Here is a 26,652-nt window from a genome sequence, read left to right as displayed (position 1 = left end):
AAGCGGTGGAGCATGCACGGCGCTGCGGGTCGGCCGCTCGCAGCGTGCCGCGCGCGCTTCCGTGCGAGCGGCACCGGCGGCCGCGGCGCGCGTCTGGCGCATCTCCACGACTCGCTCCTCTCTTCCGACCACCATCTCCCTCCTCACCGCGGCGCCCACGCTGCGCATATCACCACACACACCTGGAGATCTGGACTTGTCACCATGGCGGTGAGCAGGCAGCACCACGAGGCTCTGCGCACTGCTGATGCGGCGGACACAGGACCTGATGGCCGATCTGGCGCCCGACTCGCCGCTGCGCGAGCCCGACAGCCCGGGCGTTTCGGCGTCCATGTTTGGCGCACACGATGCGCCCGACGGCGAGGCAACGGGCGATAGCCGCGGCGCAGACGTCGAGGGCAACCTCGAGGCAGCGGGCATCGTCGGCGCGGGCAAGGCGGCAGGTGGAGCGTCGACTGTGCTCGACTCCGAGGGCCCTGAGCCGCAGGGCGAGCAGGAGGAGCAGGACGCACGCGAGGCGATGGACGCAGAGATGAATGCAGGTGCGCGGGACGGCGAGCCAGGGCATGTTCGCCAGGCGTCGGCTGTGGAGGACATGGACGAGGACAACGAGAGCTCGGCCAAGCGGCCGCAGCCCGTGGAGGAGGAGGATGAGGAGGAGTACCAGGAGCGCGAGGCTGAGCGGCCAAAGAAGTGAGTCATCAGATGCAGCTGGAGGCCCGCGTGACGCGCCAGCGGCGGCCAGAGGTGCTACATGCTGATGCAGTGCATCGCTCGTCGCAGAAAGAAGTCTCGGGCGGTGTCGCCGGAGCGCTCAGCATCCCCAGTGGAGCAAAGAGCGCCCGACGCGGAGCTTGGCCAGGCTGAGCAAGCCGAGCGTGAGTGCTCCGTCTCCGTCTCGTTTGCGCCTCGCGCTGAGTGCATGTCGCAGGCCGGCGCCGGGAGCTCGACCTGGCGATCCAGGCGGCGACGCGGCCAACGAAGAAGCGGCCACGCAAGAAGAAGGACGACGAGGTGGTGAGTCTCGCGCCGTTGCCGTGTGCTGCTCGCCCTGACACTCGTGCAGGACCTCGACCAAGCTGCCGATGACGAAGTGGCTCAGATTCGGGACCGCATGATCGCAGCGGCCAATGACGACCACACTGCAAATGACGAAAAGCGGCCGGCGACGAACAAGCTGCGCATGCTGGGCGTTGTCGTCGACACGCTGCAAAAGTGAGTGGTACATGCCGAACCGAAGCTGCAGCACAAGCTGACTCCGCCTGTGCAGATCTCATCTGCAGCAGTCGATCCTGGACAACAACCTGCTCGACGGCGTGCGGCGATGGCTCGAGCCGCTGCCCGACAAGTCGCTGCCCTCGCTCAACATCCAGCGCGCCTTCTTCCCTATCCTGCTCGGCATGGAGATCGACACGATCTCGCTGAAGATGAGCGGGCTCGGCAAGGTGGTGCTCTTCTACTCGATGTGCGGGCGCGTCGAGGCTGGCATTCGCCGCATTGCAGACCGCCTCATCGGTGAGTGCCCTCGAAGCGGCGCCATGGCCCCTGTTCTGACTCTGTTGCTGCAGAGAACTGGTCGCGGCCGATCCTGAAGCGCTCCGCCTCGTACCGCGACCGCCAGCAGCAGACGAAGGCCATGTCGTACGAGCGGCCAATCGCGATGGAGTTCATCCCCGAGACGATGAACGCCGCGTCGCAGAGCCGCCGCAACGCCCAGCCGCCGCCGCCGGTGACGGGCCGCGACTTCCTCTACGCGCCTGTGTCGCAGGTGGCCGGCAGCCAGGACGACAGCCATCGGGCACGGGCAGCCAACCACGACAGGTGCGTCCGTAAGATGTGTGCATTGGCTGACCGCACGCTGACTCTGCCGAGTACAGGCTCAACAAGTTCAAGCGGTCCTTGCGGGAGAAGAAGTGAGGGCGTACGGCGAGAGCGAGCAATGCGAGCATGCATCATCGCGCCATCTGGAGTGACCCTGTGCAAGAGGCGCGCGGAGCCTAGATATCGCACACGAGCGAGTACGGCGTCTGCACGCCGCCCATGAACAGCTTGCGCTTGTCCGTGTCGTGAACGACGACGGTGATGCCGGACTGTCGCGGGCGCGTCAGCACAGGAGCCGCTGGGCATGGGCGGGCGACTCACGGCGATCTTTCCATCGTCCTCGAAGACGTGGTCGACGGAGTACTTCTGGCCGAAGAAGGCGTCCTTGCCCTCGTTGAGGCGCAGGCGCATGGCGTGCGCGGGCGAGTGCGTGTTGACGGGGTCCTCGAAGTCTGCGGCAGGGTCAGCGATGCACGTCACGGGCGCAAGTTGAGCGCCACTCACGCGGCAGAAGCTTGAGTAGCTTCGGGAAGCTGGCCGCCCAGACGTGGCCGTTGCTGTCGGTGCGCAGGTTGTCCATCGGGTAGCCGGTCTGTAGTAGGAAAATGTCAGCTGAGTGGGTGCGCCCGCGTTCGCGAGGGAGGTCCTCACCGCAACCTCGTCCAGCTGGGAGAGCAGCGTCAGCGAAAGTCTGTTGCTGCAGCGTGGCTCTACTCACAAGAACGAGCGAGCCATCGGCCTGCAGCTCAACCTGGCGAAGCTTGCCGTCCGAGGTGGATGCGATCCAGTCTGCGACAAGCATCAGTAGGCAAGCGACTGCCTGACGCACGCCTCACTCACACTCCTTGTCCTTGGCACCCTGCAGACGTGGCAAGAGTCAGCAACTCCTCTACTCTGGGACATTGCCAGCACTCACGTTCGTGATGCCGTTCGGGAACGGCAGGGGGCTCAATGCGTTCTTGCATCCCTTCTTGTCGCAGTAGCCGGCATCTGCGATTGTCGTGAGCTTCGGTCGCATGGCGGCGCCACACATCACGTACTGGAGCGCGCAAGAAGCAGGTCGAGGGCGCGGCCGTGGCCCACCTTGGCGCCGTGGTCATTCGTAAAGATGAACGAGTCCTTGCCGGTCGCAGCAAGCGAGTTGGGCGTGCGGATCTCCGGGTGCGCGAACGTGTGCTCGTACTCGAACTCGTCGCTGCCGACGGTGGTGGTGAAGAGCTCGACGGTCGAGTTGGCGCCGGACTTGAGGGCAGCGGCGGCGTCGATGCGGCCCTGTGCATCCACCGGCGGGCGGTGGTTGACGATGAAGAACTTGAGCGTCGGCTTGCTGCCCGGCAGCACCGAGTCGGCGACGTGCACCGAGATGCCGTGCAGGTTGTAGATCGGCTGGCCGTTGACCTGCACGCCGGGGAAGTTCTTGGGCGTCACCTTGCGGATGCGCTCGGACCACGGCCCGCTGCCCCGCGTGTCCACGACGGCGATGTAGTCGGTCGTCGCCGGATACTTGTTCCAGTCAAGGCGGTCTTGGCTAGCCAGAAGTAAGACTGTCAGTCAAGCTGCCTGGCACTGCTCTGCACATTCGGGCACTCACCAGGGCAGCCACGACATGCGCGACGTGAGCGGGTCGGAGCAGGCGGCGTAGAGGTAGCCGGTGTCCTGGTGCAGCCACATGTCCTCGCAGCCCTGGAGCTCTGCATCGCGGATGAATGATCAGTGAAATAACCTCACAGCGGAACATCCGCTGCGCTGCACTCACGAGGGATGATCTCGCAGCGGCCATTGCTCTTGTTCTCGAGCGAGCGGCTGAGCACGCCAAAGACGGTGAGGCGCGGCAGCAGCGCGAACTGGAAGACGACGCCCAGCAGCGCCAGGACGGCGCCGGCGATAGGAATAACGGCCATGTCGACAAGGCTGCTCCGTGGGGTAAGGATGATGGGGGGCGAGAAGGAGGCCGGCGGCCGGAAGCGGCTGCTTGGGGGAGCCGGTCCGTGCCCCGCATCCGCCTCCACACCCGTGTTCCGGGTGCGTGCCCTCGCCGCTTACGTCAGCAAGCGCATGCCGCACCTCTCTCTTGCTCGCGCTCGCGGGTCCACCGCATTCCTTCCCGTCCCTCACTCCCCCATCATGGCACCCAAGAAGAGTGCCAAGGCGCCCGGCGGCGGCGCAGACAAGGACGGCGCGCAAGAGGAGCCGCTCGCCGCCGTCATCCTGGCCGACACGTTCTCGCGCGCCTTTGCGCCGCTCGACGTCAGCGCTGCCGCCTCCTCCTCCGCCGAGAGCATCGAGAGCTGCGCGCTGCTGCGGCCTTTCCTCAATGTGCCGCTGCTCTCGCTGCACCTGCGCGCCCTCTCGCTCGCGCGCGTCGAGCAGGTGTACATCCTCAGCATCTCTCACGCCGATGTCCTGCGTGAGCACCTCACCGCCCACCCGGCACCTCCCGGCATGGAGGTGACGACGGTGCGCACGCCCGAGGCCCGCTCTGTCGGCGACTCGCTGCGCGAAATCGATGCGCGCCAGGTCATCCGCGGCGAGTTCCTGCTCGTGCAGCCCGATGCCATCGTGGGCATGGACCTTGCCGCCATCGTCGAGGCCCACCGCGCACGCAAGCTGAAGGACAAGGACACGGCCATGACGCTGTGCGCCATGCAGGTCGGCGAGAATGCGCGGAGCAGGTGCGTGCAAGTGAGGACATCTATGCTGCGCGTAGCTGATGATTGCTCCATCAGAGGCCTTCATGCCCCCCTGCACGTCCTCAACGGCAACTCGCAGCTGCTGCACTACGCCGCTCATGGCGTCGGCAAGGCTGTCGAGATCCCGAACGAGGTGCTCTTCCTGGAGGAGAAGGAGGGCGGCGATGGCGAGCTGGAGGTGCGCGCTGACCTGGTGGAGGCGGGCATCGACGTTTGCGGCGCCGAGGTGAGTGCAGCTCTCTCTAGGACTGCCGCTACTGGCTGACGCTTGTGTTCAGGTGCCGCCGCTGTTCTCCGAGAACTTCGACTATCAGTCGCTGCGCGGCGACTTTGTGCCCGGCATCCTCACGTCCGACCTGCTTGACTCCAAGATCTTCATGCACGTCTGCGGCTCGTCGTCGGGCGCAGCAGCTGGCCCGTCGGTGCAGAAGAACGGCTACGGCGCACGCGCAAGCTCTACGCGCGCCTACGACGCCATCACGCGCGACGTGCTGGCAGGCGCGGCCCACCCGCTCGTGCCTTCGAGCAACATCTGGCCGGGCGAGAGACTGGAGAAGAGGGGACGCGCGCTGGTTGGCGCTGGTGTTGCGCTGGACGAGTGAGTTGCATCAGGCTGTGCCGCGCTGGGCATGAGCTGAAGGCAGACCGCGCTCTTTCAGCACCACTGTGCTCGGCCCGGGCACGCTCGTTGCAGGCGGCGCCAAGCTCGGTGCAGACGTCCGGCTTGCTCGCTCCGTCATTGGCCCAAGCGTCAGCGTCGGTGCGCACACGGCCATCAGAGGCTCGCACGTCTGGCACTCGGTCACAATCGGCGAACGCTGCTCGCTCGACCGCAGCATCGTTGCGTCCGGAGCTACTCTGCTCGACGGCGTCGTGCTTGGGCGCGGCTGCCTGATCGGCCCGGGCTGCGTCGTCGGGCCCAACGTCACGCTGCCGCCCTTCTCGCGCGTTGGCGCAAGGGAGCACGGGGATGACGATGACGAGGAGTGGTCCGGAAACGCTGCCACGCCGAAAACAGCTGCAGCAGTCGACCCAGCGCTGGGCGCACAAGGGAAGGGCTTCCTGTGGCCCCGCGCTGGCGAGGGCCGCGCAGCGGAGGACGACGATGACGACGACGAAGAGGAGCTCGATGCTCCGCTTCACGACTATCTCGGCGCAGAGGCAGGCGACATTGACGACGATGCCAGCGACGACGCCAGCTCCATCGGCGGCGACTCTGAGCTGCTCGACGAGTGGGATGGCTCGAGCATGTCGAGCGTGGAGGACGCAGACATGCACGAGGGCGCCGTCGGTGCCTCGCTCATCATTGGAGGCGACGGTGCCAACGGCGATGAGACTGCCGCCGACAGAGCAGAGGCCAACGCCCGCCTGGCAGACTTCAAGACGGAGGCCGTTGCATCACTCAAGCGCGCCTTTGAGGAGGGCCACACGACGGACAATGCGGCCATCGAGCTCAAGACGCTGCGCATGGCGAGCAACGTGCCGCTCTCGGAGGTGCGTCAGGTGGCCATCAGCTTCATCCTGGACCGCTGCGATGCCAAGGACGGCAAGCAGACGGGTGCCATCCTCGACCGCTGGGGCCCGCTCATTGAGACGGTTGCCAGCGACGATGAGATCGAGGCGGTGGCCATGATGCAGGTGAGCGGCCTGGTGGCAGTTCGCCGCAGCTCTGCGACTGACTAGCACCTCTCTCAGACATACTGTGCGCTGCACACCTCGCACGCGGCGCTCTTCGTGCCGCTGCTCAAGAAGCTCTACAACGACGACCTCGTGTCGGACGAGGCGATCGTGGCGTGGTGGCGCTCGCCGGCGGCGCGCGACGGCAGCGAGGCCCGTGGCGGCGAGGCAGCGCTGGAGCTGCGCCGGCGCGCCGAGCCCATCGTGCGCTTCATCCTCGAGAGCGCCGAGGACAGTGAGGAGGAGAGCGACGAGGAATAGATGTGCTCTGTGCTTGCTCTGACTTCGATGTGGCTTGTGAACATGTCCGCGTCCCGAGTGCCGATCTCCGAGAAGCGGTCGGCTTCGGAGGGTGGATGTGCGCCGGAGCCGAGGCTGTGGCGGCGTGCGGAGGCATCGCGCGTGGCCAGATGCCTGCACGCCGACCGCATGACGTGGGGCAGACGCGCTGTGGGGAAAGGGATGCGAGAGGCACCAGAGGAGTGACACGGCTCGCCGGACATGGCGGACCGGCGCTCGGCCTGCGGGCACTCCGCCTGCGCTTGACTGCCCGTCGGCCGGCCGGCGCTGGCGCCCCTGGGCGAGAAGGCCGATCGCCTTCGCACTCTCTCTCATCCACCTCACCCACCACTACCACTGCTCCATCCGCACCATGGCTCAGATCATCAAGTCGCCCTACGGCGAGGCGCCTAGCGCAGAGGGCCGTGCAACGAACATCTTCGAGTTCCTGCAGAGCAACCCGAACAAGGTGGCTGGCAGTGCGCCCGCCTTCATCCGTGCTCATGATGGCTGGGAGCTCTCGCGCGACCAGGTGTGTAGTGCTCCTCAGTGTGCACGTACGCCGACTGACGACCCCATCCACAGCTCTTCAGCGACGCCCGCAAGCTGGCGCACGTGCTGCGGCACAAGCTCAAGCTGCAGCCCGGCGCCCGCGTCGCCATCTTCTCGCCCAACTCGACGATGTATCCGCGCATCGTGCTTGCCGGCCTCTGTGCCGGCGTCGTGCTGGTGCCCATGAACCCCGCCTACTCGGGCGAGGAGTTCACGCACCCGCTGCTCGACGCCGAGGTGCAGTACGTCTTTGCGCACCCCGCCGTCGCGCCCGTCGCGCGCAAGGGCATCGCGCTCGCCAAGGTGTCGGAGACGTGCGGCGACCTGCCGCGGCTGTGGCTGCTCGACGATGCAGACAAGTTCGTCGAGGGCGAGAACGGCGAGAAGGACCTGCGCACGCTCCTGAGCGACGAGAAGCTCGAGTCGGTCAAGGTGTCGAACCCCAAGGACACAGACGCGTTCATCGTCTACTCCAGCGGCACGAGCGGCAAGCCAAAGGGTGTGCAGCTGACGCAGTGAGTTCAGCGGTGTTTTGTGTTGTCCACCAGCACCCGCTTCACCAGCACCCGCTAATCTTTCTGCGCGCAGCAACAACATGATTTGCGTCACGTCCGCCGTCAGCCCTGGCCTCTGCGGCGACTTCACGCCAAAGGACCGGCACTTGGCTGTCCTGCCGATGCAACACATCTTCGCGCTCTGCAAGGTACGCAGCATCGTGCGGGAGTAAGCGGCATGCAGCGCACGAGCTCATCGTTTGCCGCGCGCAGTTCATCCACCACGCCGTCTGGTGGGGCGTCACCACGGTGGTCCTCCCCAAGTTCGACCTCGACGACTGGTGCGGAGCCGTTCAGAAGTACAAGGTCACCGTGGCGATTGTCGTGCCGCCGCTGCTCGTGCTCATCGCCAAGAGTCCCGTCGTCAACAAGTACGACCTCTCTTCGATCAAGATGTTCATGTCTGGTGCCGCGCCCCTCAGCGCAGAGCTCGGCGACCAGGTCGAGAAGCGGCTCCCAGGCAAAGTAACGCAGGGCTACGGATTATCTGAGACGAGTCCGGTGGCTACGTACTGCCCATACAAGCAATATCAGAAGGTGAAGGGGTCATGCGGTCTCCTGCTGCCGGGCGTCGAGGCGCGTATCGTCGACGCGGAGTCCGGCGAGGACTACGGTCACGTGCAAGGCAAGGACGGCCGCCCGGGCGAGCTGTGGCTGCGTGGACCTACTGTGAGTAATCTGGAGGTCGTTTGGGGTTCATCGGGTGGCTGGCGGCTGAGATGTGAGTCGGCGCGCAGATCATGAAGGGGTACCTCAACCGCCCCGACGCCACGGCCGAGTGCATCGACAAGGACGGCTGGTTCCACACGGGCGACGTTGCCATCTGCCCCGACGGCAAGAACTTCTACATCGTCGACCGTATCAAGGAGCTCATCAAGTACAAGGGCTTCCAGGGTGGGTTGCGCGTGGTCGCCCCTACGCACGCGCGCCCGGACTGACGCGTCGCACGCAGTCGCGCCGGCTGAGCTCGAGGCTCTGCTGCTGGAGCACCCCGCGGTGGCAGACAGCGCCGTCATCGGCGTGTACTCCGAGGAGCAGGCCTCAGAAATGCCACGGGCATACGTTGTGCCTGCCGATGCGAGCATCCTCAAGGACAAGGCAGCGTCGGAGAAGTTCTCCAAGGAGGTGAGTGCCGCGCCAGGCCCTCCGACGCCCGAATGCCTGCTCACTGTCGTCGCTCGCGCAGGTCATCGACTGGGTCAATGCCAAGGTGGCAAACCACAAGAAGCTGCGCGGCGGCTGCCGCGTCATGGAGGCGATCCCCAAGTCGCCCAGCGGCAAGATCCTGCGGCGCGTGCTGCGCGACCAGGTCAAGGACGAGCTGGCCGCGGCCAAGAAGGGCAAGCTCTAGGCAGCACCGTTTCTCTCTCTCTTCATGCTCCGCTCAGCTCATGCTTCCCTCTGGTGACTCGAGACCACGCTAATGACATTGCTGCTCAAGCACAGCGCACGACTGCTGGCGTCACGAGGCCGAGGCTTGCTGCTGGCGAGGCGCCGTTCGCTCGACGAAGCAGACATCGCTGCCGATGCCGCACATGGCCACCCGCGCCTCACTTGTCGAGCTCCTCGAGCTCCTTGCGCGCGGCGTTCACGTTCTTTGTGAGCTTGCCGTAGAACTTCGAGCGCGAGGTGTGAGCCGCATTCTCCAGCGAGACAGGGCACGCAGGTCTGACTCACCCAGTGACCGACCGCGTTCACATCGCGTCCGACCTTCTCTCCCACGAGCTTCTGCTGCTCTCTCGTCAGCTTGACAGGAGCGTTGAGAGCGAGCGTGTACTGCGCATGCTCGCGTCAATGGCAGCGACACGGTTCAAGAATGCACGGACAATCGTTGCCAGTCGATCTGTCCCCGCGCAGGTGTAAGCCACTCATTGACGTCGCATTGTACCCTTCCTCCGCATCTCGTCGTCACACGCACCTTCTTCGGCCGACCAAGGGCCGGTGTTGAAGCCAGCCTTGCGCGCGGCACCAACATTGCGCGGCTTCTTGGGCGAAGGCGATTTGGAGGGCGAGCCCTGCTTCACGGAACGCTTTGCAGGCGCACACTCCGAGTCGGACGAGTCGTCGCGCTCGCGCTTGGTCTGCTTCGCGGAGCTCTTGCCTCCGGGCGAGTACTCGGAGCCGGAGTCAGACTCGTCACGTATGGGAGCCATCATCGGCAAGTGGAGGTGCGAGAGGGTAAAGCGAGTGCGGAGATGGTGGACGAAGCTGATGAAGGTGCGCTCAGGAACACTGATACAGAGGGTCACGGAGCGGCGGCGCCGCGTGGCTCTGCGCTTCATCACCTCGCAGCCTCGATCGCCTCGCCAGCTCATCGGCGGTGCGGAGGTAGCCCCTGACTTGCACCGCCGCTCTCCTGCACGCGTGCTGCACACAAGCTGAACACGTCAAGCACACTGGAGCAGTGCGGTAATCAGGGAAGCGATTTCATTGGAAGCCCGTCAATGCAGCGCGGCCCGTCAAGGCTATCCCAGGCTGGCCTTTACGTCCTCGACTTCCTTCTTGAGGCGCATGAGCCACATGTTCTGCGAGATGCGTAAGCGGTCTGCGTGTTCGACGCGTGCATGGCCACTACCCACCTTGACGCTCTTGGGCGACCGGCCGAGGCGCGCTCCGACCTGGTCGTACATGGTCTGGCCCGTCGAGAAGCTCGCGTTTGCGAGGACGCAGATGAGCAGCTCGTGGACTGGCCGAGCAGATGTCAGTTTTTCAGTCAGCGTCGTCAGACTCTGCAGCACTCACTCTCAGCCTCGCTCCAAGCTCCTGTGCGCTCAGCCGTGCTTGACGTGCGCGGCTTCTTAGGCTTCTTCTCATCCTTCGTGTCGACCTGCGCGACCTTCTTGTCGTCCTCCTCGCCGTCGCTGTGAGAGCGCTTGGGCATGTTTGCAGCGGATGATGTGGTGGAAGAGACGCAAGTAGACACTACTCGGACACGTCAGGCTCGAGGCAGGACACGAAGGCACGCGATGGTAGAGGCAGAATAGAGATTACGAGCGAGTGCCAGGTGATGAGGCCGGCGGGCCGCGTCGGCGTCGGCGGAGGCCCCACAATCACCGCCTGCGGCGGCAGCCTGGCCCGGCACTTCTACTCCTCCTTAGCCGGCTGGCTATCGCCGCCGCGCGCCTGCTCGATCTGCTTCTTGATCTTGCCGAGCCACCAGTTCTGCAAACCCGAGCCTGCGTCAGTCCAGGCATCCTAGAACACGACAGTGCAGTACACACCTCGATGGACTTGGGCGTGCGGCCAAGCTTCTCGCCCATGGTGCGATAGAGGCCGGCGCCGGTCTTGACGTCCGAGTGGGCCAGGACGAGGATGAGGGCCTCCATCTCTGCGAGGCCGTGTCAGTGTGTGCCGTGCCGTCGCCTCCGTCAGACCCACGCTCTGCCTCAGTCCACGGCTTCGGAGGCGCAGCAGATGCTCTCTTCTTCACTTTCTTCTCATCAGCGTCAGGCGAGGAGGAGGAAGAACGCTTTTTGGGCATTGTTGAGCTGAAGCGAGGGTGTAACAGTAGGAGGAGGTGATGGAGATGTCAGAGGGAGCGGCGGAGCTGCGGCGGCGGCGCGCGTGGCCAATTTACTGCTCCTTGGGCGCCTTGTACAGGTCGCGTATCTGCGCGCTGACCGTCCTGTTCCACCACGTCCTGGCAGGAGGCGAGGCACAGGAGCAGTCAGCGGCATTCGACGCTAGGCACCGCTGATGCGACTCACTGCACGGCAGACGGCGTGCGGCCCAGCAGCTTGGCCAGCTCCGCCTGCTCCTCCGCGCTCAGCTTGACGTTGTTGCGCGAGACGGCATAGAGAAGGCCGCGGTACTGCTCCGCGTCCGACCAGCGAGAGACGGCGGTGCGCTTAGGTGCCGGCGACTGGGCGTTCTCGAGCTTGCGCTTCGCGGGCTTGACGTCCGGAGGAGGCGTGGAGGCGTCGGACTTGATTTTCTGAGGCATCTTGATGCGGAGGAGGTCGTGGTTGCGAAATGAGATGCACGGGTGTGGGGCACCCGCCGCCTGACTCCGTCGGCGCACTTATATGGCGACGTACCGCCACGCTCAGCCATGCTCTCTCACTTCCTTCCACCGCCATCCCCGCATCAGCATGCCGCCGAAGCGCAAGGCAGACGAGAGCAACGGCGAAGCGAAGCCCAGAGTCAAGAAGGCGAAGAGCGAGGCAAGCGGAGACTCGGCCGCTCTGAAGAAAGGACCGTGGAGTCCGGAGGACCGTGAGTATCTTCATCCACGCGCCGCGAGCTCTACTGCAAGCGCCCTGCTAGACGAGCTCGCAATCACCTGCATCCTCTCGCTCAATCCGCCCAAGATGTCCAAGGAGCAGCTCACTGCCATCGGACAAGTCGTCGGTCGCGACGCTACTGCCATGAGTGTAAGTTCTTCGCTGCGCATTTTCCTGACCTTCGCTCACACAGCCCTGCAGAACTGGTGGCGAGTACGCAACCGCTCGATGATGCTGGCTCTGCTGACCTCGGACGCAGGCACAAGCGCGTGGGCAAGTCCATGAAGGACGCCGAGGCCATGCTCGCGAAGGGCACAAAGGGCGAGCAGTGACGCTGTCGATGCGAGAATGCATCTTTGACCAGACTGCCTCTGCTTCCGATCGAGAACGGCTGCGGCGCTCCACGCGCTAGTCGAGTCCGCGCGTCCGGCTGATGAGCGCCGGCATGTACTCGCCGCAGATGGTGCGGAGCTGGCGGAGCACCTGCATGTGAATGAACAGCAGGTATATCGCAGTAGATGAGCCTGGCACTTTGATTCAGCAGGTCCGGGCCTTGAATGAGTCCTCGCGTGCGGCCCGCTTCAGTCTCGCGGCGAGCGAACGGGATTGTGCGCGACACGGCGCCGCCGCGCACACGCCATGCCCGCCGCCGCGCGCCCGCGAGCGCGGCCCTCAGGGGCGAATCCGTGACATGCCCTCCACGCGGCCCGCCGCGAGACCGCCGTGGGCCCGTCTTCCCTCTTCCACGCAGCATTCTGGTCTCATCAGTCTACTGAGATGCAGGCTCAGAGCGCAGCACAGCGATCTCGATTACGGCGAGAGCGGGTGACCTACTCCTCGTCCTTCTTCGGGCCCGCCGGTAGCGCATCGAGCTCGAGACCAACGGCCTTGACCGTCTCCTTGACTGTCGTGTACCTGGGGTGCGATCAGCCTGCGAGCAAAGCGGTCGTCGTGCTCTCGGACGCACCAAAAGGCCTGAGCATAGCAAGGTCAGCTGTGCGTCGAGCCAGACCTGCACGTTACTCACGTTCACGCTGCCTTTGCTGCGGCCCGTGTAGCGCTCGAGCGTCTGGCGCTCCACCTCGGTGAGCGTCATGATGCCCTTGAGATGCAGAATGGCGCACAGAGCGCGGAGCTCTGCGCGTCCGGAGTCAGGAGCTGCATCTTCGCCCGCCGCAACCGGAGCTCGAGCTTGACTCACGCTCGCCCTCCGACCAAGGGCCTCGCACGCTCACGTCCGGCACCACGCGCTTGCCCGTCTCAGCCTTGCGCGCTCTCTTCTTCTTCGCCTCGGGCTTGGCCTCGGACGCAGCCTTGTCGGTCTTGACTTTCGGCATCGTGGAACGTCGAAAGAGATGTCAGTGTGATGAGGGAAGTGGGGCCGGACTCGCGGCGGTTCGTGTCGCGCACTCCGTGATCGAGCGGCCCGCCGTTCCCTCTGCCGTTTGATTGGCTTCTGCGCCGGAAGAGACAGTTACCTCTTGCCTCCACACCCTCTCTCCCGCACACCATCCTCGAGAGCTCGATGGCACCCAAGCGCAAGCCGAAAGACGAGACGCCCACCGATGGCGAGTCTGCGCCGAAGCAGCCGAAGAAGCCGCGCGGAACGGGCGCAGAGAAGGGTGCATGGACTGATCCCGAAGTACGGAGCGAAGACACGGCAACAACAGCGAGCGCTGCACTGACTGTTTCATCGCTCAGATCATCACTGCGCTGTTCAGCGTGCTGGCGTATCAGGACGTGAAGTTGACCAAACCGCAGCAGGTGCGTCTCCACCGGCGGCTTGCTAGGTGCCACAGGCTGATCGAGCGTGACAGCAAGCCATCGGCGAGAAGCTAGGGCGCAGCGCGAACTCAGTCGGATGCTGGTGGTGAGTGTAGCGCCTCATACCTGTCGACTGCAGCTCATGCTCGCCCGCCGCCGCTAGGTACCAGAAGGCACAGACGCAGATCAACGCCGCGCGCGCTGAGCTCACCGGCGACGCCAAGTCCGCGGGCGACACCAAGCCCTCGTCGTCGTGATGTGCGTGACCCATGGAATAACATCGCGCGTCTCGTGCGCTCTCCCATCCGCATCATGCCCTGGGTATGGAAGGCAGCAGTGGCGGTACCTCATCGTCGGGCGTCGTGATGAGCAGCCGGTCAGTGTCGGCCTCGCCCTCCTCTGAGCCGCGCCGTGCCTCTTCGGTCTCGTAGGCGCGCAGGATGGACTGCGTCTCGCGCCACACGTACCAGCCCGTGCCGAAGCCGACGAGGCTGCCTGTGGGCAGCACAGTCTCAGAGCGGTGAAGCGTCGGACGATGCGAGCGCGACTCACCGATGACGATGTACGCAGCGTTCAGCAGCCGCCCGCGCCAGTCGAGGTGGTCTCGCGCATTCGAGTCGAGCAGCTCGAACATGCGGGCGCCGATGTAGACGTGGATCGCGAGCTTCGGCGTGATGAGCGCCGTCGCGAGCATGAACTGCAGCAGCGACACAGAGCTCATGGCCTGCACAGGGGTGAGAGGGTGCCACTCGCAGCTGCAGCGCGGCGAGACTCACCGCGAAGAAGAGATTCGAGTAGCAGAACGGGAAAGGACAGAAGCTGAGCAGGATCCGTCAGCACGCCATGCCTCGCTTCTCCATTGCTGCAAGCTGCACTCACCGGATGAGGACCACCATGCCCGTGCCACGCCCCCGCACTGCTGCCTCCATGGCGACCCAACGCCGGTCATCGCGGATGCCCTTAACCCAGAGCCAATGCCGTCCCGGGCCCCGCAGCATGCCGCGCATGATGAGGAACGACATCGTCGCGCCGCCAAGGCAGCCGGCAGCGGCCAGGCTCCACGCCTCGAAGAGCCCGTGCGTGCCCACGGGCGGCGACGCCGGCGAGCCGTACGCCAGGCCGCAGAGCGTAATGGCGGTGCCGTAGCCGGGCAGCGGCGGCAGCGCAGTGAGGAAGAGGCCGAGCAGCAGGCCGAGCTTGCCGTGCGGCGACGAGGAGATGTACGTGCCGGCGCTGGCGAGCATCTGCGCGGTGCGCTGCGGGCCGAGAATGACAAACGCGAGCGTGAGGCCGCCGTAGAGCAGCGCGAGCACGACGACGCCGAAGCGCGCGGCACGCGAGGCGGTGCGCCAGCGGTAGAGCAGCCAGCGCAGCACGTTGCCCATGGCGTGCGGCCACAGCGCCGGCTGCTGCAGCAGTGTGGCGAGCGGCGGCAGCGAGAGCGTCACCTCGCCGGCGGTGTTGGCGGCCACGCTGGACGGCATGCTGCTGCGGGCGCGCGTGCCGCCAGTCGATGCGAGGGTGTGGAGCTGCTGCGAGGGGGTTCCAGGGGATACGTGAGAGCGTGGTGCTGTCGAGGAGAGAGAGGCAGCAACGCGCACGGCCGAGCGAGCCGGGAGGTGTTGGTCCCCCGCACCGCACGCCCGAGCCCCCGCCGCGCGCCAAGACGAGGGCCGTGGAAGCCTTGCGCCGCGCCTCGCCCGACAGCGCCAGCACGAGAGACTGGACCTCGTTCGCTCGCAGCTGGCACTGGCCCATTCTTCAGCTGCGCAAGACATGTGAAGACAGATGATGCTGTAAGAAGAAGATTCTGACAGCAACCTGCACCCAACACTCCGCCTCTAGGCAGAGCTGGCAAGCAGGCAAGGCTGAGGGCACGGCCCAGCCTGCGTCACGTGGGCCGCCGCGCGGCTCGATCTTGTGCGGCCGCGATGGAGGCAGGCCGGCTGAGGCGTCACGGCAGCGCCGCCGCGCTAAACTTCGCCGCGCAGCCGAATCCTCGTCTCGTCCACATCCTCGCGTCGTCCCCTCCAGCGCTCCCTGCTCCCCGCCTACTCTTGTTCTGTGCTCGCACTGCACCCGCAGCACTCTTTCCCGAGTCAGCAGCGACTGCTCCTCTGCGCACGCCGCCAATCGCCACTCCAGCGCGCACCCTTGCGTGCTCCACCTCGTCGGCTCTTAGCCTCGACGCTCCCTCCTCGGCGTAGCACACGCTCGGGAGACCGCGGCTCGAGACTCAGTCTCGCCGCACCACGCCTCCGCAGGCCATCATGGCAGACCTCGGCAGCGATGCGGCCGGGCCCTCGCGCCCGCCGCTGTCGCGCGCCTCGCAGCTTGCCCCACCTCCACGCTCGCAGGAGCTCAGCTTCTCACTCGCCTCGGCTGCCTCGGAGGGCGGCCTGCTGCTCGCTCCTCCGAGCGACGCAGCACCTGCCGCCTCTTCTTCGTCTGCCTTTCCCTCCGCTGCGCCGCCTGCCCGCTCGCGCGCCTCAAAATCGCCACTGCCCGCTTCCGAGGCACAGCCTCAGCGCGCAGCACCTCCATCCGCAACGCACTCCGAGCTCGGGCCGCTGCCTCGCTCGCCTCGGCCGCCACCATCAGCCAGCGCCGGCGCACTGACGCTCGCTGCGCGACTGAGATTGCCGCCGCGTGTCTTCCCGCGGTCAACGAAGCCGGCAGCCGCTGCCGCCAAGGACGTCGCAGTGGCGCCGAGCGCTTCGTCAGACGCGGCGCCGCATGCTTTGACGACGGAGAACTTGCAGCGAGCAGAGAAGAGCCAGGGAGCCAGTGCCAGCGGACCTCCTACGGAGAGCCGCAATGGCGAGGCGACAGGCCGCGGCTTCATGCCGCCGTCTGACGGCACGGCGGTCGTCTCGCCGCCTGCCTCCACAGCAGGTGCCTCGACGTCTGGCATGCGCTCCCCTCGCATGCCGAGTGTGCCAGCGTGGGGTGCGCCGCGCTCCTGGGCCAACCTTGCCTCCACCTCCAACGGCATCTCGATCTCTGTGCCGGCGTCGGGCTCCGCATCGGCTGCTGCCTCTGCGTCCGCTTCTCCTTCGGCGCCGCTGTCGCCGGCATCGCGACGGAAGAAGTCGTCGCGCTCGGATCAGCAGGCGCAGAAGCGACCGAAGCTCTCGCTCAAGGAGCAACTGCGCGCGGCAGAGCGCTCCTTCGTTGCGCCGCTGACGCGGCCTCGCGGCATGATCAACACTGGCAACTTTTGCTTCGCCAACGCTGTGAGTCGTGCCTCTTTGCTCTTGCTCTGCAGATACTCAGACGCCGCGCGCAGATCCTGCAAGTGCTTGTGTACTGCGCGCCCTTCACGAACCTGTTCTCCTTGATCGGAAGCTCCATACCCGCGGATCTGTCCAACTCGACGCCGCTGATGGAGGCAGTGTGAGTGCGCCGAGCCTCGCTGCTGTGCCTGTGTCTGACGCCAGAGCTTTCAGCATCCACTTCCTGCGCGAGTTCCACCCCGCGGACGCTGAGCGCTCGGGTAACGAGACTCCGGACGAGCCCTTCGCGCCGGAGTTCGTGTACGACGCCATGCGGCTGACGAAGCGCTTTGACACCATGCGCGTGAGTGCCATCGTGTGCTAGCCGACCGCTGCTGTGCTCAGCTCACACGTCTCCCTTCCAGCGCGGCCACCAGGAGGACGCAGAAGAGTTCCTGGGCTTCCTGCTCGACACGCTGCACGAAGAGCTGCTCGTTGCGCTTCGTCGTCTCGCGGCTCGCTCTGGCACAGAAGAGGAGGCAGAGGAGGGAGCAGAGGGCGTGGTCGCAGAGGATGATGAGGCAGAGGAGCAGCGCATCGTGCGTCGCCCGAGCTCGCCAGAGGCAGAGGGCTGGATGGAGGTCGGGACGAAGGGCCGCGTGGCACACACGCGTACTGTGAGTCTCATTGCCCTGCCGCTGGCTCCCGGCTTCGGTGCTGACCGCATCCGCAGACGGCCACGTCCGACTCGCCCATCACGCGCATCTTCGGCGGCAAGCTGCGTTCCGTCCTGCGCACGCCCGGCGCGAAGGACAGCGTCACGCTCGAGCCATACCAGCCGCTGCAGCTCGATGTCGGCCCGCCCAGCGTGCGCTCCGTCTCTGACGCGCTGCGCAACCTCTGCGTGCCAGAGGTGATCCCCGGCGTGTGGAGCCCGTCGCGCGGCGCTGCTGTGGACGCGACCAAGACGGTGCTCGTCGAGAGCCTGCCGCCTGTGCTCGTGCTGCACCTCAAGCGCTTCGTCTACGACGGCGGCGAGGTGCTCAAGGACTCCAAGGAGCTCGCTTTCTCGCAGGAGCTCGAGATCGACGAGAGCGTCATTGCGCCTGCTCGGCGCGCCGAGGCACAGAGGCACTACCGCCTGTTCGGAGGTGAGCGTCCCGCATGGTTGAGCTCTGCCGCGTGTGCTGACTCCTGTCTCCAGTCGTGTACCACCACGGCCGCTTTGCGTCTGGCGGTCACTACACGGTCGACGTCCTGCGGCAGGACGGCCAGCAGTGGCTCCACATCGACGACACGAATTGGCAGATCTGCCCGCCGCCGGGCACGCCGTCTGCCTCGGCGCCGATTGGCCAGCTGAACAGCTCGATCCCGCCGCGCACGCACAACGGCGTGGCGTATCTGCTCTTCTTTGCGCGCACCGATGCGCTGCAGGCTGCGACGGGCGCGACAGCAAGCGCCACCCCCGCGGCTGCAGCTCCGGCACTGGCGACGCCTGCGCCTCAGAAACCGAAGGCCAACGGCGTCAATGGCCACGCGAAGCCTGCCACGCCGGTCGCAGCCGCTTCGGCAACGCTCCCCAGCGCTGCCAACACGCCGCTGTCACCCGCTGCTGGCGCTGCGGCCGGAGGCGCTGCTCCGCGCCCAAAACGCGTCGTGCCAGGCGCGGCGCCGCCTGCGCCGACGAAGAAGGAAAAAGCTGCTGCTGCCGCGGCAGCGCAGCACCGGATGGGCACGCATGTGGTTGCGTGAGGAGTGCTCATCCGCTAGGTGAAAGGTGGCTGGCTGTCCTCAAGCTCTTGGTCACTTCGCCGTCTCGTCGCTACTGCAACATACCGCCTTCTTCATTCTGACGTACGTTCCCCGACCCGCTTGCTCCCACACATCACACATCTGTACGCGTCCGTCCACGCTACGCCCGCAATGCATGCTCCGATTTCCGGATGGAGAGTGTGCGACGATGACATTGGCGCCCTGAGCTAGACCTTCTTGCCCTTGCCGCCCTGCGCGCCCTTGCCCTTCGGCTTGCCCTTGCCGCCCAGGCCACGCTTGCCCTCCTTCTTCTTCTTCTCCTTGCCGCCGGACATGCGCCGGTTGCGCTCCGTCGCCACGCGCTTCTCCTTCATCTTCTGCCGCTTCTCGCGGATCTTAGTGCGCTCCTGCGCGCGCTCCGCCTTGGTCTCGTAGTGGAACGTTGCGCCGGCTGCTGCTGCCTCTGCACCGCCGCCACCGAGGATCTCCGGCTGCATCAACGGCTCGGCTTTCCGCTTGGACGCCGGCTCGAGAAGCTCGACGATGCGCTCCGGCTCCAGGCCGGCGGGTACCCGAGGCGCGCGTGACCGTCCGCCGCTGTTGTTCGCTGCTGCGCTCGACGTTGCGTTCTTGGCACGCTTAGCCGCACGAGCAGAAGACGGAGGCAGCTCGGTGCCGCCGAGAGCGGCGAGCGAGCGGATGCGCCGCGGTGCTGATGACGAAGATGCTTCGCCTTCAGCTCTGCTCGCCTTGACGGTCTTGACAGGTGCCGGTGCGGGGGTCGGAGCACTCGCATCGAACGTGAGCGCATCGGATGGGTCGAAAGATGAGACTGTCACGCTTGTGAAGTGCTCCGGCGTGTCGTATGAGGCAGGCGCAGCAATGACTGAGGAGCAGAGACGTGAGACGCTGCGCCGCGAGCCACTGCCTGCGCCACTCACTGTCGTCTTCTTCGCCGTCAGACTCAAGCCCTGCACCCTCCACACCCAAGGCGCCTAATGCGGGCATCGGCCCGTACGCCTCCTCCTCCATGCGCACATTTTCGGCAGCCTTTTGCTTGCGCGCCTCTCGTGTCTGAGGGGAGAAGAGGGTCAGCACGGTAGAGCCGAACGCACCGTCATGCTCCTCCGCCTCAGCGCCTCTGCTCGCAACCCAATCCTGCTGCCTCCTGCTGGGTCACACTCTCCGGCCGCACTCACCTCCTTGCGCGCAGCCTTCAGCTCCTCCTTTGCGCGCTCGGCGTACTTTGCCTTTGTCTTTGCAATGCGCTCGTTCTTGCGCTTGCGGAAGCCGGTGAGGAAGTCTCTGCGGTTGTCGTCGTCGAAGGCGATGACGGGCGCATCCTTGCTGCGGCGGAAGCGCTGGGCGTGCAGCGAGGCGGCCGACTTGGACTTGGTCTTTGGCTTGGCGCGCAGTGCGCGGCGGGCGTCGCGCGACGAGCCGCCCTTTGCGTCCTTTGCGGCGCGCGAGGCCTGGCCGGACTGCGTGTAGGCCTGCAGCGGCGCCTCCATGGTGTGATGCGAGTGTGGTGAGGTGCGGTGCGGTGTGAGGCGGCGAGTGGCCAGGTCAGGCGAGGATGCGGCCGAGGTGGAGTGAGGGCGGTGAGGGCCAGAAGGATGGCGGCCGGCGCAGCAGGTGCAGCTCGCGCACCGCCACGCCCAAAAAGGTTGGTCGGCGTTGGCCGGGCGCGTATCGCCGCAGCGCCGCACCGCACCGGAAGCCACACGCCCGGCGTATTGCGTGACTCCACGGCGGAGCCCCTCGCCTTCCTCACTTCCACCCTCACACACCTCACACCGCCATGGCATCGAGCGCTCCCGACTCGGGGCCCGGCAGCGGCGCACTGCCGTCGCTCAGCTCCTCGCTCGCCTCGTCTGTCGCCTCCCTCTCCCTCTCCCACTCGACCGCCTCGATTGACGGCGATGCGCTCCTCGCAACGGGCGGCGACGTCGCCGGCTCGCGGGCCCTCGCGGCGCGCGCCAGCGGCATGATCAGCGCACAGGACCGCCGCAGCATGAACGGCCACCGCTTCGCCACGACGTGCGCCACCGTCGACGACCCCAACCACAAGGACCAGTACGGCGCCAGCAGCACGCCGCTGTACATGAGGTGAGCCCGAGCGGGAGGGATCAGCCGACAGCACGGCTCTGGCAATACATCGAGCCTCTGCTCACACCTCCATCATAGCGCCACATTCAAGGGCCTGCCCGGCTCCGAGTTTGACTACTCGCGCTCCGGCAACCCGACGCGCTCCATGCTGCAGCACCACCTCTGCCAGCTGCAGTCGTGCCGCTACTCCTTTGCCGTCTCGTCGGGCATGGCCTGCCTCGACGTGGTGACGCGGATGCTCAAGCCCGGAGAGCGCATCATCGCCGGTGACGACCTCTACGGCGGCACCAACCGCCTGCTGACCTACCTCGCCTCGCACGGCGGCATCGAGACGGACCACGTCGACACGACTGACGCCTCCAAGGTCGAGGCACTGCTGGAGCAGCGTGCCCAGGACGCCAAGGAGGGCAAGTGCGGCCCCGTAAAGATGCTGCTGCTCGAGACGCCCACAAACCCGCTGCTGAAGGTGTGCGACCTGCAGCGGTGCGCGCGGGCAGCCAAGGACTTCGCTCCTGACGCCGTGGTGGTCGTGTGAGTGTGGTTGCTTGTAAGGGCGCTCCAGCTGGCGGCTGACAGGGGGCACCAGCGACAACACGATGATGTCGCCGTACCTCATGCGCCCGCTGGAGCTGGGCGCAGATGTGGTGTACGACAGTGGCACCAAGTACCTGTCCGGCCACCACGACCTGATGGCGGGTGTGATCGCGTGCGACCGAGAGGACGTGGGCAAGGTGAGTTGACGCGGGACGATGCCTCTCGCGTGTCCCAGCTGACAGCCAAATCCAGCAAATCGCCTTCACGATCAACTCGATCGGCAATGCGCTCACGCCGATGGACTCGTTCCTGCTGCTGCGCGGCATCAAGACGCTCGCCGTGCGCATGGACCGGCAGCAGGCGTCTGCACGGCTCGTGGCGCGCTACCTCGACTCGCTGGGCTTCAAGGTCAACTACCCTGGCCTTGACTCGCACCCGAACAAGGCGATCCACGACATGCAGGCTGCTGGCCCGGGCGCTGTGCTCAGCTTTGAGACGGGCGACAAGAACCTCTCCGAGCGCATCGTTGGCGCCACGCGCCTGTGGGGCATCAGTGTCAGCTTTGGCTGCGTCAACTCGCTGATCAGCATGCCGTGCCTCATGTCGTGCGTAGGCAGAGATCCTAGATCCCGCTTCTCCAGCTGACAGCCTCTCGTCGGGCAGACACGCTTCCATCGACCCCAAGGTCCGCGCCGCGCGCAATCTGCCAGAGGACCTGATCCGCCTCTGCGTCGGCATCGAGGACTGCCGGGACCTGATCGAGGACCTCGAGAGCGCTCTGCTGCAGGCTGGCGCCATCCGGCCACACGGACAGCGCCTCGCCATCGAGGCACCAGCACCGAAGGCCGTCGAGACGGCAGAGGACCAAGTCGAGTCGGCAAGCCGCTTTGAGCGCCTTGCGGCTGTGGCCGCTGCAGATGATGCCGTTGTGGACATTGGCGGCGTCGACTCGTCAAAATCGCAGACGCGTGGCGGCGACCCTGCCGAAGCAGCAGTGGCTGCGGCGACGAACGGCGAGCTGGGCGGCGGAGAGCCGGCGCCGACCAAGATGGTGGTCTCTGCGCCGGGCAAGGTCATCCTCTTCGGCGAGCACGCGGTCGTCCACGGCGTTACCGCCATCGCCGCGAGCGTGGCACTGCGGTGCTACGCGCACGTCGAGCCGCGGGCAGACGCGAAGATCAGCATCGCGCTGCCAGACTTGAAGGTCGAGCACGAGTGGGAGCTGGAGGGGCTGCCGTGGGACTCCGCGCCGGCACGGTCTGCCAAGGCGCCGGACGCGCTCGACGCAGGCCTGCTGAAGGCGCTCGAGGCGACTGTTGGCACTGTGGCCAACGAGAGCGAGCGGAGCCATGCTGCCAGCGTTGCGTTCCTGTACCTGTACATGAGCATCGCTCAGGCCGACGACCGGTGAGTGCCTCTGCGAGAAGCGCGAGAGACGCCTGCTGACCCTTTCGCTCGCTCCAGCGCCGGTCAGGCCTACGTCGTGCGGTCTGGTCTGCCGATCGGTGCTGGCCTCGGCTCTTCAGCTGCGCTCTCCTCGGCGCTCTCGGCTGCGCTGCTCTTCACCAAGGGCCGCATCGAGTTCGACGAGCGCATCTCTGCCGCTGCCGCCGAGCAGATCAACGCCTACGCCTTCCTCGCCGAGAAGGTCATCCACGGCAACCCATCCGGCGTGGACAACGCCGTCGCCGTGCACGGCGGCGCCCTCTCCTTCGCGCGCGCCCACGAGCGGACCGGCCGCGCCAGCAGCGAGATGCGCACGATGCGCGGCTTCGCAGCAGTGCGCTTCCTGCTCACCGACACGCGCGTCGGCCGCGACACGAAGAGCCTCGTCGCCGGCGTCGGCGCCAAGCTGCAGGCGGACCCGCAGGGCGTCGGCGCTGCGCTGCAGGACATCCAGAACATCGCGGACGAGGCTGCCGTCGTCCTCGCGGGCGACTCGTCGATCAGCCGCGCCAAGCAGCTGCAGACGCTGCAGGCGCTCATCGTGCGCAACCACGCGCTGCTGGTGGGCCTCGGCGTCTCGCACCCATCGCTCGAGGCAGTGCGCCACACGACGGAGGCCGCCGGACTCGCCACGAAGCTGACGGGCGCCGGCGGAGGCGGCTGCGCTGTGACGCTGATCCCCGACGAGACGGACGAGCAGACGCTGCAGCGTCTCGTCGCCGACCTCGAGAAGCAGGGCTTTGCGTGCTACCAGACCAAGGTCGGCGGCCCCGGCGTGGGTGCCATGCTGGCGCACGAGCAGCACCGGCGCCGCTTCAAGAACGCGGAGACGAGCGCGCTGGTGGAGGGCCTGGAGCGTGGAGACTGGGTCTTTGCCTAGACGTACACCAACCTAATTAGAAGGAATGCCGCAGTCACGGATGCTCAGAGATGAATGATTGACTTCGGAAGGCGAGGCTACAAAGGATCGTGTGTGGGAGCGCGGATGTGGGAACGGGGCGGCGTCGCTGTGGGAAGGTTCGCGTTCACTGGCGCAGGTCGTCGACGTGCGTGACCTGGCTGCGGATGATGTGGATGCCGCCGTCGAGCGCCACCTCCTCGACGATGGGCGGGCTGCCCATCGACTGCGGCGACTCGGGCTGCTGCGGGTGGCCGGGGCCGTACAGCGCCGGAATGCGGCCGCTGGGCCACGCGCCGAAGGGGTGCGTCGAGCGAGGCGCCGTCGGAGACTCGTAGCCGACGACGGGCATGACGAGCTGGCGCGTCGAGCCGTCTTTGCTCTCGAGATCGAGCGGCATCGCAGAGCTGATGGGGAAGTGCTCCTTGTGGTGCATCTCGAGGTCGGTGCGAGCAGCCGCGGCGGCAGCGAGGGGAGCAGCAGGGTCTGGACGAGGCGTCAGCGGGTGCACCTGTGCGAGCGTGTCGAGCAGGACTCACCCATCTCGACGATGCCGGTGGCGGGCAGGCGCAGCGACAGAATGATGTTGCACGCGCTGGCGCTAGTGAGCGTGAGGCCGACGGGCAGGGGCACGAGCGAGTAGTAGCCGTTGATAGCCGAGACACACTGCATCACGCCGGTGACGCTCGTGCAGGCAACAAGACAGGCATAGTAGAGCAGCTGGCCGCGGAAGATCTTCGAGGCCACCAGCTCGCCGCGCTGCACGCGCATGCCGCGGCTAGGCTGCATGCGGAGCATCTCTTGGGTGCTGTGGAGAAGAGTGAGCTTGCGGACGAGCTGGTAAGGTGGTGGAATCACTTACGTGAGGAGAGGCGTGCCGCGGCGGGAGCCGTAGAACGTCAAGATGGTCTGGCGAGTGGTTCAGCGCGAGCCATGCTGCTCCCTGGTCATCCAATCTCACCATGGCAGTCTCGAAGGCAAGGCTGACGAAATAGGGCCAGACGCGGAGCAGGCCTCCGCGTGTCACAGGCCGGAAGACTGCAGCAAAGTCAGCACCGAACTAGTCGACGATCGGCCGCACTGGCTCACTGGTTAGGCCCGGAATGGGGTTCGCCGTCGCCGAAAACGTCCAGCAGTTGATGAAATGAAAGCCTGACGCCACAAACCAGGCAAGAACACAAGACAATCGGACCGCGGTATGATTCTGGTAGAGGGCGAGCGTTCGGAGGCTGGAAGATGCCTGCGTCAGCGCAGCGCTCGCATCACGTCGCGAAGAGACGCACAGAAGGACTGCCTTGACGGCGGCGTAGACAACAGCCTCGAGGAAGAAGTAGATCTTGGTCCCGGCGTTTGCAAAGGTGTCGTTGCTGCCGCCCAGAGGTATGGTGAGGCTAAAGAGCACGAGGGCGGTGAACTTGGCGATGCTGTGGACAGAAGATGAGCAAGCGACGCGGCCATAGAAGGCTGCGCGGTGCGCACCGGATGGTGACTGCGCAGACGAAGTGTCAGCCGATGCATGGCTCGCCGACGTCGAGTGACTCACAGTAGCAGTATGTGGCCGGGCGCATGTTCTTGAGCAGGTTCTTTTCACGATTGGCTTGGGTGAAGGAGTCGCCGACGCAGAAGCCGACGCAGAGGAATGTCGTCCCTGTTGCAGGAGCGTCGTCAGCGCGAGTACAGCGGCATGGCAAAGCTCGACGAAGCTGACACACAGATCAGCGGGTTCGCGCCATTGACTGTGCGAGCATGTGTCAACGATAGCGAAGCAGAGATGCGGCTGCGAGACTCACTGAAGGCGATGGTGAACTTGCGCAGCTCCTCCGGATCGGTCGGAATGCTCGCGATGTTAAGAGAAGAGAGACCCATCGCGGAGAGTGAGAGCGGACGCGGAGAGAAGGAGAGGGGCGGTAGCGATCGGAGGGAGTTGGGGTGAGAGCCGTCCCGACGGGGCAGCCCTTGCTTATGAAGGTCAGACGGTCAAGTGCCAGGCAGCGGCGCCCACACGGCGCCATGTGAGCCACTCCCGCCTTGCTGCGCCTTTCGCCGAGCCGCTGGCCGACAGACACACCACCTCGAAGGGTCGGACAGCACGACGAGAGCCTAGCTGCTGTACCTGCGCTCGCAGCGCTCGCAGCGCTCCTTGGGGTGCGTGTGCGTGTCCCGCGCCTGCGCCGCATGACAGCAAAGGCGGAGAGCTGGTCTGAGCGTCCATCTCGAGCACTTAGGCGTGCTCAGACGGCACCTGCAGCTCCGCCGGCTCGGCAATGCGTGAGTGCGGCCTCCAGGTGCGGCGATGCGTCGTGACAGCAGGGTGCGCCGGGAAGAGCGGCATGAAACGCATTCTGCGCGGAGGAACAACGCCAATGTCACGCTCGTGCCAGCTCTGGTGCTCTCTGGGTTGCCCAGACGGCCTGGGCCGGTGCCGTCGTCGGCGGGCCGAGGCGCGCTTGCGGCGGTGTCCTGCAGCTTCATCAGCGCCTCTTTGCTCTCCGGGGCTGGCGTGGCCTGCGCCAGAGCACGACAGTTGGATACACCGGTCTGGCTTTGCATCGAGCGTATGGCTGCTGTCTGTTCGCACGCATGCGAATCGGCGCTGAGGGGGGTCGAGCGCCGCCACGTGTTGGCGGTCCGAGCTCAACTCCGCGCTGCCATGCTGCGCCGGCCCGAGCCAGCTTCTGCCGGGCGCTCGCACCAGCGTACGATGAATACAGCGCTAGCAGAAGTCTGGGCCCGATCTGCTCGGCTCGGCCACCTCCATCGAAGGCCGGACGGAGCGTGCCTGGACGGCAGAGCCTCGTTCCCTGCGAAGCGTATTCATGCGAGCACCGCCCTCGAGCGTCGAGAGGCTCGTGCGGCCTGCGCACTGCTGTCCCGCACGCGATCGTGAGCGCAGCGCCTCTGGCTCCATGCGTCTTGCCGTCGTCATCGCTGGACAAAGGGCCTGAGCGCGGACTGGTGGTGGAAGTAGAGAGCGAAAGAGGTGAAGCGGCGCTGACCTCCACACAGAGCATCACGCGCGCAGGGCAGGCGTGGGCGCGTCGCGCGCAGGACATCTTGCGGGACTTTCTCCGAGGAATGGAGTAGCGCTCACGCGACGCCTGCTCGGACAACAGCGCGCGCGACCGCTAATGGCTTTGC

At 66.0% G+C, this 26,652-nt stretch overlaps 16 protein-coding genes across 16 annotated transcripts; 7 read left to right on the top strand and 9 right to left on the bottom strand.

Moving 5' to 3' along the window:
* The first annotated feature begins 130 nt into the window (after positions 1–130).
* FA09DRAFT_331332 (hypothetical protein) lies at positions 131–1,959 on the top strand. The gene is made up of 8 exons (XM_025742980.1): positions 131–210; positions 263–693; positions 784–878; positions 932–1,017; positions 1,067–1,215; positions 1,271–1,515; positions 1,569–1,821; positions 1,878–1,959. The coding sequence occupies exons 1-8, from the start codon at positions 205–207 to the stop codon at positions 1,915–1,917; spliced, it is 1,305 nt and encodes a 434-aa protein (XP_025596740.1). The 5' UTR covers positions 131–204; the 3' UTR covers positions 1,918–1,959.
* Positions 1,874–3,760, bottom strand: FA09DRAFT_331331 (calcium-dependent phosphotriesterase). The gene is made up of 10 exons (XM_025742979.1): positions 3,578–3,760; positions 3,413–3,512; positions 2,862–3,349; positions 2,738–2,811; positions 2,662–2,680; positions 2,540–2,610; positions 2,473–2,487; positions 2,326–2,413; positions 2,143–2,273; positions 1,874–2,090 (listed from the first exon to the last, which is right to left on the bottom strand). The coding sequence occupies exons 1-10, from the start codon at positions 3,720–3,722 to the stop codon at positions 1,998–2,000; spliced, it is 1,224 nt and encodes a 407-aa protein (XP_025596739.1). The 5' UTR covers positions 3,723–3,760; the 3' UTR covers positions 1,874–1,997.
* Positions 3,761–3,930: 170 nt separating this feature from the next.
* Positions 3,931–6,466, top strand: FA09DRAFT_331330 (hypothetical protein). Its single transcript, XM_025742978.1, has 5 exons — positions 3,931–4,493; positions 4,548–4,737; positions 4,790–5,109; positions 5,171–6,149; positions 6,207–6,466. Exons 1-5 carry the CDS (start codon positions 3,946–3,948, stop codon positions 6,447–6,449), a joined length of 2,280 nt encoding a protein of 759 aa, XP_025596738.1. The 5' UTR covers positions 3,931–3,945; the 3' UTR covers positions 6,450–6,466.
* Positions 6,467–6,900: 434 nt separating this feature from the next.
* On the top strand, positions 6,901–8,894 carry FA09DRAFT_284146 (acetyl-CoA synthetase-like protein; the record flags this gene model as incomplete). The annotated part of the gene is made up of 7 exons (XM_025739866.1): positions 6,901–6,999; positions 7,053–7,534; positions 7,608–7,722; positions 7,787–8,242; positions 8,311–8,467; positions 8,526–8,698; positions 8,760–8,894. Coding segments are annotated over 7 exons (1,617 nt in total), but the record flags the coding sequence as incomplete, so codon positions are not given.
* Positions 8,895–9,259: 365 nt separating this feature from the next.
* FA09DRAFT_331329 (hypothetical protein) lies at positions 9,260–9,972 on the bottom strand. The gene is made up of 2 exons (XM_025742977.1): positions 9,801–9,972; positions 9,260–9,741 (listed from the first exon to the last, which is right to left on the bottom strand). Exon 2 carries the CDS (start codon positions 9,724–9,726, stop codon positions 9,442–9,444), a length of 285 nt encoding a protein of 94 aa, XP_025596736.1. The 5' UTR covers positions 9,727–9,741; positions 9,801–9,972; the 3' UTR covers positions 9,260–9,441.
* Positions 9,973–10,597: 625 nt separating this feature from the next.
* FA09DRAFT_89339 (hypothetical protein) lies at positions 10,598–11,184 on the bottom strand. Its single transcript, XM_025745889.1, has one exon. The coding sequence runs from the start codon at positions 11,052–11,054 to the stop codon at positions 10,755–10,757; it is 300 nt and encodes a 99-aa protein (XP_025596735.1). The 5' UTR covers positions 11,055–11,184; the 3' UTR covers positions 10,598–10,754.
* FA09DRAFT_340250 (hypothetical protein) lies at positions 11,147–11,516 on the bottom strand (the record flags this gene model as incomplete). Its single annotated transcript, XM_025744306.1, has 2 exons — positions 11,147–11,213; positions 11,281–11,516. 2 exons carry the CDS (start codon positions 11,514–11,516, stop codon positions 11,147–11,149), a joined length of 303 nt encoding a protein of 100 aa, XP_025596734.1.
* Positions 11,517–11,664: 148 nt separating this feature from the next.
* On the top strand, positions 11,665–12,128 carry FA09DRAFT_340249 (hypothetical protein; the record flags this gene model as incomplete). The annotated part of the gene is made up of 4 exons (XM_025744305.1): positions 11,665–11,788; positions 11,840–11,946; positions 11,998–12,009; positions 12,063–12,128. 4 exons carry the CDS (start codon positions 11,665–11,667, stop codon positions 12,126–12,128), a joined length of 309 nt encoding a protein of 102 aa, XP_025596733.1.
* A 498-nt stretch (positions 12,129–12,626) lies between these two features.
* Positions 12,627–13,133, bottom strand: FA09DRAFT_340248 (hypothetical protein; the record flags this gene model as incomplete). The annotated part of the gene is made up of 4 exons (XM_025744304.1): positions 12,627–12,711; positions 12,764–12,771; positions 12,824–12,933; positions 12,998–13,133. The coding sequence occupies 4 exons, from the start codon at positions 13,131–13,133 to the stop codon at positions 12,627–12,629; spliced, it is 339 nt and encodes a 112-aa protein (XP_025596732.1).
* A 188-nt stretch (positions 13,134–13,321) lies between these two features.
* On the top strand, positions 13,322–13,817 carry FA09DRAFT_340247 (hypothetical protein; the record flags this gene model as incomplete). Its single annotated transcript, XM_025744303.1, has 4 exons — positions 13,322–13,438; positions 13,498–13,560; positions 13,614–13,666; positions 13,724–13,817. 4 exons carry the CDS (start codon positions 13,322–13,324, stop codon positions 13,815–13,817), a joined length of 327 nt encoding a protein of 108 aa, XP_025596731.1.
* Positions 13,818–13,870: 53 nt separating this feature from the next.
* Positions 13,871–14,945, bottom strand: FA09DRAFT_299851 (hypothetical protein; the record flags this gene model as incomplete). Its single annotated transcript, XM_025740308.1, has 4 exons — positions 13,871–14,051; positions 14,109–14,284; positions 14,337–14,379; positions 14,440–14,945. The coding sequence occupies 4 exons, from the start codon at positions 14,943–14,945 to the stop codon at positions 13,871–13,873; spliced, it is 906 nt and encodes a 301-aa protein (XP_025596730.1).
* A 629-nt stretch (positions 14,946–15,574) lies between these two features.
* Positions 15,575–18,710, top strand: FA09DRAFT_331328 (cysteine proteinase). The gene is made up of 6 exons (XM_025742976.1): positions 15,575–16,796; positions 16,850–16,956; positions 17,010–17,139; positions 17,201–17,452; positions 17,509–17,926; positions 17,980–18,710. The coding sequence occupies exons 1-6, from the start codon at positions 15,831–15,833 to the stop codon at positions 18,525–18,527; spliced, it is 2,421 nt and encodes an 806-aa protein (XP_025596729.1). The 5' UTR covers positions 15,575–15,830; the 3' UTR covers positions 18,528–18,710.
* Positions 18,641–19,829, bottom strand: FA09DRAFT_331327 (hypothetical protein). Its single transcript, XM_025742975.1, has 2 exons — positions 19,469–19,829; positions 18,641–19,413 (listed from the first exon to the last, which is right to left on the bottom strand). Exons 1-2 carry the CDS (start codon positions 19,557–19,559, stop codon positions 18,755–18,757), a joined length of 750 nt encoding a protein of 249 aa, XP_025596728.1. The 5' UTR covers positions 19,560–19,829; the 3' UTR covers positions 18,641–18,754.
* Positions 19,573–20,145, bottom strand: FA09DRAFT_89275 (hypothetical protein). Its single transcript, XM_025745888.1, has one exon. The coding sequence runs from the start codon at positions 20,036–20,038 to the stop codon at positions 19,619–19,621; it is 420 nt and encodes a 139-aa protein (XP_025596727.1). The 5' UTR covers positions 20,039–20,145; the 3' UTR covers positions 19,573–19,618.
* A 161-nt stretch (positions 20,146–20,306) lies between these two features.
* FA09DRAFT_331326 (cystathionine beta-l) lies at positions 20,307–23,571 on the top strand. Its single transcript, XM_025742974.1, has 6 exons — positions 20,307–20,636; positions 20,715–21,167; positions 21,223–21,367; positions 21,423–21,775; positions 21,834–22,577; positions 22,635–23,571. The coding sequence occupies exons 1-6, from the start codon at positions 20,329–20,331 to the stop codon at positions 23,494–23,496; spliced, it is 2,865 nt and encodes a 954-aa protein (XP_025596726.1). The 5' UTR covers positions 20,307–20,328; the 3' UTR covers positions 23,497–23,571.
* Positions 23,569–25,593, bottom strand: FA09DRAFT_89220 (hypothetical protein). Its single transcript, XM_025745887.1, has 10 exons — positions 25,305–25,593; positions 25,227–25,250; positions 25,058–25,162; positions 24,994–25,003; positions 24,798–24,938; positions 24,604–24,743; positions 24,476–24,552; positions 24,377–24,423; positions 24,054–24,322; positions 23,569–24,000 (listed from the first exon to the last, which is right to left on the bottom strand). The coding sequence occupies exons 1-10, from the start codon at positions 25,378–25,380 to the stop codon at positions 23,642–23,644; spliced, it is 1,248 nt and encodes a 415-aa protein (XP_025596725.1). The 5' UTR covers positions 25,381–25,593; the 3' UTR covers positions 23,569–23,641.
* Positions 25,594–26,652: the final 1,059 nt, after the last annotated feature.

This window comes from Tilletiopsis washingtonensis, assembly GCF_003144115.1.
Source record: "Tilletiopsis washingtonensis strain MCA 4186 unplaced genomic scaffold FA09scaffold_17, whole genome shotgun sequence".
NCBI classification, from domain to species: domain Eukaryota; kingdom Fungi; phylum Basidiomycota; class Exobasidiomycetes; order Entylomatales; genus Tilletiopsis; species Tilletiopsis washingtonensis.
This window is presented reverse-complemented; position numbering and strand designations above follow the sequence as displayed.